At 42.3% G+C, this 10,369-nt stretch overlaps 1 protein-coding gene across 2 annotated transcripts in view; it reads right to left on the bottom strand.

The window, feature by feature from the left end:
• Positions 1-707: 707 nt before the first annotated feature.
• FAM81A (family with sequence similarity 81 member A) overlaps positions 708-10,369 on the bottom strand; it is a 75,885-nt gene continuing 66,223 nt past the window's right edge. For both annotated transcript variants that reach the window (XM_072808828.1, XM_072808829.1), the window contains exons 8-9: positions 9,715-9,910; positions 708-6,098 (exon numbers count right to left, since the gene is read on the bottom strand). In XM_072808828.1, the coding sequence (XP_072664929.1) occupies positions 5,974-6,098; positions 9,715-9,910 (321 nt within the window). In that variant the 3' untranslated portion in view covers positions 708-5,973. The remainder of the gene's footprint in view (positions 6,099-9,714; positions 9,911-10,369) is intronic.

Below are 10,369 nucleotides of genomic sequence, written 5' to 3'. Positions count from 1 at the left end.
CTGAGGCTGAGCCCATCTGAGTTGGGGATTCAGGAAGTCTGGCATGGGACTGATAGCTGACATTTCTAACAAGTCCCCAGGTAACGGTGAGGCTTCTGGTCTGGGGACACTTTGAGAACCACTAAGCTAAATAGTATTCTGACTCCGAACAATTGTTAGATATTGAAATCAACTTATGTGTAGGTGTTGGCTTTCTTGAAGCAAAATGGCAGCCTAGACTTTGAAGACATATAGATATGGATTCAAATCCCTGCTCCTCCCTTAATTAGCTATATGATCTTTGTTTCACGTTCAACTTCTATAAACAGCTGGCCCTTGAACAATGCAGGGTATTAGGAGCACCAACAACTATCCCCCACACCCCTAGAGAGTCGGAAGTCTGGGTATAACTTTTGACCTCCCCAAAACTTAACTACTAATAGCCTACTGTTGACCAGAAGCCTTCCTGATAACATAGTCAATTAACACGTATTTTGTAAATTATATGCATTGTATATTTTTACAACAAAGCGGGATCCCTGGTGGCTCAGCGGTTTGGTGCCTGCCTTTGGCCAGGGGCATGGTCCTGGAATCCCGAGATTGAGTCCTGCATTCCGGCTCCCTGCATGGAACCTGCTTCTCCCTCTGCCTGTGTCTCTGCCTCTCTCTCTCTCTCTCTCTGTCTCTCTCATGAATAAATAAATAAAACCTTTAAAAAAAAAGCAAAGTAAGCTAGAAAAAAATTTTATTAAGAAAACCATAAGAGAAAATACATTTACAGTACTGTATTTATAAAAAAAAAAAAATCCACATGTAAGTGGGCCTTAGCAGTTCAAATCTGTGTTGGTCAAGAGTCAACTGTAATATTAGTCAACATTCAACTTTTCCCTCTCTGCTCCATCCACAAAATGGAAATAATAGTACACACCAAATAGGGTAATTACAAAGATTAAATGAGATAAGGTATATATGCCATTCAGTATAAGTTGTTAAGATCATGTCCTGCTCAGAAAATGTATTAAATGAGATTATATATGTGAACATGTCATTTGTAGCACAAGAAATACGCATTTCCACAAAACAGTTGTGTCAAAATTACCCAGTGCCAGTGCATCAGTTTTCTATTGCTACATATAACAGATTACCCCAAAATGTAGCAATTTCAAACAACAAATACTTATCATCTCACAGTTTCTTTGGGTCAGACGTGCGAGCATGGCTTAGCTGGGCACCTCTAGTTCAACATCTCTCAGAAGGGTGCAGTAAAGCTGCCAGGGCTGCAGTCTCATCTGAAGGGTCAACTGGAAGGCTAAGAAATCCATTTCTTTTGTTTTGTTGTTTGTAAGACATATGTACATTTTGGGGTGCCTGGGTGGCTCAGTCCATTGAGCATCTGACTCTTGATTTTGGCTCAGGTCGTGATCTCAGGGCCGTGGGATCAAGCCCTGTGTCAGGCTCCGTGCTCAGCAGGGAGTCTGCCTCTCTCTCTCTCTCCCCCTCTCCTTTTGCCCCTCCCCCCACTCACACATGTGCTCTCTCTCTCTAAAATGGTCTTTAAATTTTTTTTAAATAAAAATGGTTAACTAGTAAAATGTACATATATCTTTTTTTTAAAGATTTATTTGGAGGGGGGGGCAGAGGGAGAGGGAAGGGAGAGAGAGTCTTAAGCAGACTCCCTGCTGAGTACAGAGCCTGTCTCAAGGGGCTCAATCCCTGGACCCTGAGATCACGACCTGAGCCGAAACCAAGAGTCAGATGTTTAACCGACTGAGCTACCCAGGCACCCCTAGTTTAACCATTTTTTAAAAGATTTGTTTATTTTAGAGAGAGAGAGAGCACACAGAGGGGAAGGGCAGAGGGAGAGGGAGAGAGAGTCTTAAGCAGACTCCCCACTGAGCACAGAGCCCAATACGGGGCTAGGTCTCACAACCCTGAGATTACAACCTGGGCTGAACCCAAGAGTTGGACACTTAACCAACTGCACTGCCCAGGCATCCCTAATCCTTTTTAAACGTATGGTTCTGTGTCATTAAGTACATTAAGGTACATTGTGTCATTAAGTACATTAAGTGCATTAAGTTCATCCACGTTGTTTGCAACCATCACCACCATCCATCTTCAGAACTTTTTCCTTTTCTCCAGCTGAAACTCTGTACCCATTTAATACTAGCTCCCCATTCCCCACCTCACCCCCAAGCTTCTGGCAACTATCATGCTACTCTGTTTCTATGAATTTGACTCTTCTATGTTCTTCATAGAAGTAGTATCATACATTTGTCCTTCGGTGACTTGCTTATTTCACTAAACAAAATGCCCTCGAGAGTCATCCATGCTATAACATGTGTCAGGATTTCTTTGCTATAGTATTCCATAGTATTCCATTGTACGTATATACCACATTTGCTTATTCATTGCTTCTACCTTCTGGGTCTGATCCCACCCATTGCAGCCCTCTCAACACTGGCCCCTCAGTGGACACACCTCATCCTAGGCTCAGTCCTGGGGAAGACAGCCTGCTCGAGATAAGCCTGACTAGCCTGAGGATCTGCCCAGAGCTCCCCCACTTTCAAGGACTATCCTGATTCTGGTCCTGGCTACTTATCTCTTCATCCAGGCTCTACTGCTCTTCTGTGTTTCAGGCTGGGATACCTTCTTGGAGGTTAGAGTCACTTCCCATAAATGATCCCAGCAGGTAATAGGATGCTTTGAACCAAAACATGGACCCCTCCCATTTACTTGCTATGTTATACCACCAGGATCTTCCCTTCTATACCCTATATTTGACCATTTAATACCCAATATTATATTAACTACTTCAGCATTTCAAAAGTTATAACCTAGCTGCCTCTTTTAAACAATTATAATTTCCATTCTGCAGATGAGAAAACAGAGATTCAGAAAGGTTAAGGGAACTGCCCAAGATCACACAGCTAGAAGAGGGCAGTGACAGAAGAACTCCATATAGTTACCACTGAGTTTCCAGGATGTCATAGGTGGTTTGTGGGTTTCAGACTGAGAGCCAAGTGGGATAACCAGAGTTTAGAAGGAATCATTCATCTGTTCTGCTCTGTAGTCACCCAACATGACTCACCTCCCAATACACAGAACCACAGTCCACTGCCTAGGACAGCCCAAGCACAGGGCATGAAATGCCTGGGACCCTACAGTCCTGTGGCACCAACTGACCCCACCTCTCTTGCCTCCGGATAAACCAGAGGAAGACATCTGACCCAAGTGAAGCTACTAAGGTGCCTCTCTTAGGTGTTTGGAACTGGGACATTAAAAAGCAAAAGGACTCAGATGGTAGAGCTGTAAGGTCATGTAGAGAGGGGGCTGCAGTTGGTGGCCTGATGAGTCAGTTACATGGGAAGCAAGGATGCCTCTTTAGAGGTAGGATAGTGGCATACTGGTTGCCCAGACTGGGAAGTAGGCTGCCTGGTGTGAATCATGGATCCCACTTATTAGCTGCAGGATTTGAGGGCAAGTTGCCCAACCTTTAGGCGACCCATTTTTCTCATCTGTAAAATGGAGAAGCGAATAGTACTTGTTGCTACAATGAAACAAGGGAACACACACCAGGTTAGCAGCAGCACAGGTGCACAGTGCACACACTGGCAACTGCCCGCTGGCATTATTCCAGAGGTGAGAAGGCACCGCAGCCTGGGAAACCCACAGAAGGAGCAGCTTCTCATGACTTTCCAGTTCCCAGGCGGTTGCCTCACACTAAAATACTTTTAAGTTTAAAAATTATGTGCCACATTTATTTGGAAATTCTATTCTTTTTATTGCAAATTTCTGGTAAAGGAAAGAATGTGGAAGCTGATCCTCTTTTAAACTTTGGTCATAAGAGTACTCTGTAGCTCAGTGGCTTACAACCTCAGCAGCCCCTGACATCCCCCTGGGGCCTCTGGTACCTACTGATGCCTGTCCTGTGTCCCACCTCCCAGAGGTTCTGGCTTCATTGGTCAAGGGGACAGCCTGGGCACTGGTAGCTTTCTGAACTCCCCAGGTGACTCCAACATGTTGTCAGAGTGGAGAACCCCTGCTGGAGCTCATGACAGCAGGTTGGCAGCGTCAGAAGCACCTGAGCAATTTCAGTGGACAGCCAACCGCCACCTGTTCCTGTCACCCCCTGACCCGAGTCCAGCTATCCCGCTCTCCCCAGGAGTCCCATATGCTGGTTCTTCCTCCTCACGAGACCACAGAGAAGGACATTGGAGGGGGCATAACTCTCTGTGCTGTGGCTTGTGCTTCAACAGGGAAAACTGGGTTAAATGTGGTTACTCCACCATAAAAAAAAATTCACTTTCTGATTGGAAAAGAGCATGAACCTTTGTTTTTCATTGTTAAGTGGAAATAGTTTTCCTATATAGAGATGCAAAGATTTATGACAAAATAAGGAAATATATGTTGGATGACACATTCCTTATATGATTTCTCAGGTCCAAATTAAAAAAAAAATGTGTCCAGCCATTGAAGGTAAAATATTATATACTTTAGCAGCATATTTTAAATGGGTAAACAGTAATAGCCAGTTATATATCTCATTTATGATTTATCCTAAAAATAGAAAATGCTTTAATTTTCCTGAGTCCTTGGCAAACAAAAAACAATTTTTTTTAATTTTTAAAGAATTGTTTTCCTTTTCTTGGGCACCCTCACAGTTTAGAACAGTGTGTCTCACCATTGGTTTGTACATACACAGGTGAACAATTTCACTGGTGCCAATTTTCAATGATTAATCAAATATGGCGATTGAAAAGAAAACACCCATCATCTACAAAGCTGCTCAAAATGAAAGTTTCTTGACAATGTTATAAATGCAATATCAATTTGATTCTCTGTCCATACAAAAGTATGAATTTCTATTTCATTAATAATACTGAATGATCAATGTCTTAACAGTGATAAAATTTTTAGAACATTTAAAAATTACATAGGATCCCATTTTTACATCATAATTCTGATGTATTATCATGCCTTCTATTTTGTCTGTAAAACTTTTATAGGATACAGTGCATTGACGTGGTAAAACCAAGGCACAAGAATACAGTTACAATAAGTGTATATAAACCTTAGTTAGCACTTTGTGCCAATTTTGGAAACATTTAGAGAAGAGATCATAAAGCCTGAAAAATTCTCACATCCTATTATGATTAACAAACAATTAATTGTGCAATAAACAGACTATTAACCACCATTCCATTATTAAATATATGGCTATCACTATACAGGCTGTGGATAATTGAAAAAAGTTTTCAATATTAAAACCTGGTATAACTAGGTGGTTGATGTAGACATTGTGCCTTGCATTATCTAGATAATTGTCTTAAGTTTCCATTTTAATTTGCAATGTATATGGCAGTTTTATCAATTTTGAAGCTATTTCCATTACATAAATGGTATGTGCGTGTGTGTGGGGGGGTGGTTTTCCAAAAGTTAAATCCCTTCTCCCTACAAAAGACAGAAGATTTACAAGAAGATAACCATATAAGAAATGCACAGATTAACAGTAATAAAATCCAAATATGGACTAAAAGTTTGAATTCTAATCTACCAGGACATTCTCTTAATTTAGGGTGAGGAGCAACACATTCCTGTGACAATTCATTTGTTTCTTAATTTAAAAAAAAATCACCATGACATTTTTCAAAATAGTAAAGTCTTGGCTAGAGCGTCAAGCATTGAAGGAAAGTTGTTAAGTCTTTTCATTCATAAAATGAAGGGAATAGAAGCCTTTCCCAATCAAGGGGCAGGGAGGATATTCCATTGAATTTAGAGAAATGGAATAGAGTGGTAAAAATTGTACTTAATACTTTTAAAGAAAGTGTTTTCGAGACTCAAGGTAAACATTTAGACCCATGAAAAAACATTGCTTGGCACATGCACGCCATGAGTAGAACAATCCTGAATGCGGTGACAGCCTGGCTACAGAGGTATCCAGCTCTAGCCCCACTGGCAAAACCCCTTCTGAGGTCCTGGTCCTGGCTCCCTTCACAGGGGAGCTTCTGGCTTCTGCATCTGCTGGATTTGCTTCAGTAGCTGGTCCTTGTCCAACTTCATCTTGGCTTCAAGAACTTGCCTGAGGGATCCTATGCTTTCATAGATGGCTGTAAACCCTTTAGGAAGAGGTAAATTTCACCAGAGTTAATATGAAAAAAAAACAAAAAACACAAAAAAAACCAATGCTGCGTCAAATTCTACTGCATAGAATAATAGTTGACTTGGGCGAAGGTTACCACTAGATGCTGAAACTTCACTGGAGTAAAAGTTTGAGAGGGAACAGGATAGTTAACACAGTTTTGGATTATCTCCCTGCAGATTACTATTTGATTACAAAGGGGGAAGGGAACTCTTACAGTGGGGAAATCTGGCAGCTACCACTTTAACCAAGGGGTCAAAGCCAATGGCATAATACCTGGAAACCAACATCACATACCCCTGAGAAAGGATCCCCGATAAGTGAGGGACATGCCGCTTCTGTGGCATTTCTGTCCAAAATGCACAACCTGAATCTAGTAAGAGGACGCAGACAGACACAAACTGACACAACATTCCACAGAACTCTGGCCTATGTTCTTTAATGATGGAACAGCACCAAGGAACTGATCCATATTAAAAGGCACTAAATAGGGACGCCTGGGTGGCTTAGCAGTTGAGCATGTACCTTCTGCTCGGGGCGTGATCCCCCGGGGCTCTGGAATCAAGTCCTACATCAGGCTCTCCACAGGGAGACACACAGAGAGAGGCAGAGACACAGGAAGAGGGAGAAGCAGGCTCCCTGTGGAGAGCCCGATGCAGGACTCGATCCCGGACCTGGGATCACACCCTGAGCTGAAGGCAGACCTCAACCACTGAGCCACCCAGGCATCCCTAATAAAAATCTTTAAAAAAAAAAAAAAAAAAAAAGATACTAAATAAAGAAACATGATAACTAACTATGCTGTATGGTTTGGGGATAGAACTTAGACCAGGAAAGGTCTGCATTAAGGAAACAGTAGTGAAAGTTGAAAATTGAGTACTAAAAAAATATTCCTCAATATTGCACTGGACTATAGTTATTTAAGAGAATCTCACTGTCCCTAGGGTATATAGATTGAAATAATAAGGGAGTAAAAAAGCATCATGACTTCAACTTTCTGTCAAATGATTTAGGAAAATAAATTATATTTACACACACATGCACTCCTATCACACAATGAGATTAAGCAAATTTCCAAAATGTTAACAATTGGTTAATCTCTATGAAAGATGTATAGAGGGGATCCCTGGGTGGCTCAGCGGTTTGGCACCTGCCTTTGGCCCAGGGCGTGATCCTGGAGTCCCGGCATCGAGTCCCGTGTCAGGTTCCCGGTGTGGAGCCTGCTTCTCCCTCTGCCTGTCTCTCTCTCTCTCTCTCTCTCTCTCATGAATAAATAAATAAAAATCTTAAAAAAAAAAAACAAGAAAGATGTATAGAGTTTCTGGACTGTTATACTTTTTCTAAATTTAAAATATTTTCAAGATAAAAAGCAAAACAAAAGGAAAAAATTCCCGGGACGCCTGGGTGGCTCAGTGGTTGAGTGTCTGCCTTTGGCCCAGGGCGTGATCCTGAGTCATGGGATCGAGTCCCACATCAGGTTCCCTGCATGGAGCCTGCTTCTCCCTCTGCCTCTGTCTCTGCCTCTCTCTCTCTGCCTCTCTCTCTCTCTCTTTGTCTCTCACTAATAAATAAATAAAATCTTAAAAAAAAAAAAAAGGAAAAAATTCCCCATCAAAAAAGCATTTCATATTATTCTGTATTTCTATGGGTTTTATTTTTTTAAGATTTTATTTATTTATTCATAAGAGACACACACATAGAGAGAGGCAGAGACACAGACAGAGGGAGAAGCAGGCTCCACGCAAGGAGTCTGATGTGGGACTCGATCCTGGGATTCCGGGATCACGCCCTGAGCCAAAGGCAGACGCTCAACCGCTGAGCCACCCAGGCAACCCCTCTATGGTTTTTTTTTTTTTTTTTTAATTTATTTATGATAGTCACACAGAGAGAGAGAGAGAGAAGCAGAGATATAGGCAGAGGGAGAAGCAGGCTCCATGCACCGGGAGCCCGATGTGGGATTCGATCCCGGGTCTCCAGGATCGCGCCCTGGGCCAAAGGCAGGCGCCAAACCACTGCGCCACCCAGGGATCCCCTATGGGTTTTTAATATACAAGTTTAAATGGTCTTGTCTGCACTAGCAAGTTTAGACTTCTCTCTCAGGGGTGCCTGGTAGCTCAGTTGGTTCAATATCCAACTCTGGATTTCGGCTCAGGACATGATCTCAAGGTCATGGGATCAAGCTGAGTCGGGCTCCGTGCTCAGGACAGTCTGCTCCAGATTTCCTCCCTCTGCCCCTCCCACTCACTCTCTTTCTCTCTCTAAAAGTAAACAAATCTTTTTTTTTTTTATAATTTTTATTTATTTATGATAGTCACAGAGAGAGAGAGACAGGCAGAGACATAGGCAGAGGGAGAATCAGGCTCCATGCACCGGGATCCCGATGTGGGATTCGATCCCGGGTCTCCAGGATCATGCCCTGGGCCAAAGGCAGGCGCCAAACCGCTGCACCACCCAGGGAACCCAGTAAACAAATCTTTAGAGGAAAAAAAGAATTTTCTCTCAGAAAATTTTCTCAACTGACAATTCATGTCATCTAAGTAATAAATATTATTTATGAAAAATAATGTTCTTATTGAATAGAAAGATACAACATATAAAAGAATAGATGACAAGTCATCACATATGGCATGAGCTTTCACTTGAAAAAGCACATATACATCATATATGTATAAAATGATATATATAAAGATGACCTCTGGGTGAGAGGAGTTATGAGTATTTTTAAAAATATTTTGTGCTTTCTTATTTTCCATTAATAAATATATTGGTTTTGGAATAAGAAAAAGTAAATATTTTTATTTTTAAGAGGCTCATACGCCCTTCTTTTGAGGGACTGAATATTAACCACCTCAATGGCACATTGAATAGGATGGGAACAAACCCACCCAGGGAATTAAATGATACAGAGTTAAACACTGATGAAATATTCACATACCATATTCTAACAGCCCCAAGAAAAAAAGAAAGAAAATTCATTTTTATCTTCCGAAGTTCTTCAATGTGTAAATTTAATCGTGACTTCGTAGTGTCTATGTAAATAAAATAAAAAACTTTTTGGTGGTAACAACAGAACTTTTCTTGGGATAACTGACTACTGTTATTTCCACGTGGCCAAAGTAGAATGATTTTGCAGAAGGAAATGATGGAATTCTAGAACTGGAGGGAGCTAGGAGATAATGCGGTCCCCCTCATCACACTTGAAGACTGTCTTGTCTTTCCCGACCATAACCAACCAGCCTCCACTTGAAATAAGCCTTCAGGAGCCCCTCAAAGATAGAGGTTCATTTCTGAGACCTGCCAATCATGGCTATGAACAGAAACGAACCCACAGGTGGCACCAGAGAAAGTGCACATCCCGTGCAAGCTGAGCAGTTTTCGTCTGTGTGCCTGTCCCTTGGGTGGCTTTCTGTGTACTTGGAATTGAAACGACACTTCAGTTCACTACAGCACAGCTACTTAGAAAATCACCTAAGGACATTTCTCCGTGATTCCCATCAGCCAGGCTCACAGGGAGCGGCAGGGGGTGGGCTCATCAACTGGTTTTCGGATCACACTGAAAATGACCCACGAGGGTGGTTTGCTTTGTGGCCTACCAGCGTCAACTTCTGCCTTCATCTCCTTCATATCCTCATTCATCTGTAACTCCAGCTTGCTGATGCGCCCGTGCACCCTCTCCTCTTCTTGTTTTGTTCTCTGCACTTCCATGTTCTTCTTCTGACTCTCTTCTATTTTGTCCAGCCTGGCTGACATCTGGCTGAGCTTCTTCTCCATGTCCCTTTCACTGGCTCCCTGAGGTCGGTGAGAAGAATTGTACCTGGTTACTCCAAAAGGAAAGTCTGTCCTGCACCCACATCAGTCATAGTATCATTTAACAACCATCTGCAGGGGACAGAACCGCGAAGGTGGCTTGTTGCTCACTCTAACATCCACTCTCCCGTTTCCTTAACAGACCCCCGATTTCCAGGTGGGGGTAAGCTCACCCAGAGTTAAGACTACATTTTCGGCTGTCTCCTAAGTTTAGTGTGGCCATAAAGATGAAGTTCTGGCCAATGAGATGTAAGTAGAAGGGAATGTGGCTTCTCTGCTAGGAGAAGCTAAAAAGGTATCTGAGGCATATCCTCACCCCTTGTGTCTTCCTTCTGTTCCTGGAATTCAGACGTAATGACTGGAGCGCTAGTGGTCATCCTGAACTATGAGAACAAGGATCACTCTAGAATTGGCAGGGAATTAAGCCAGAAGAATCGTGGG

The sequence above is a fragment of the Canis lupus genome, chromosome 32 (genome assembly GCF_048164855.1).
Source record: "Canis lupus baileyi chromosome 32, mCanLup2.hap1, whole genome shotgun sequence".
Lineage (NCBI taxonomy): Eukaryota > Metazoa > Chordata > Mammalia > Carnivora > Canidae > Canis > Canis lupus.
The sequence above is the reverse complement of the archived record's forward strand: the minus strand, read 5'-3'. Positions and strand labels throughout refer to the sequence as shown.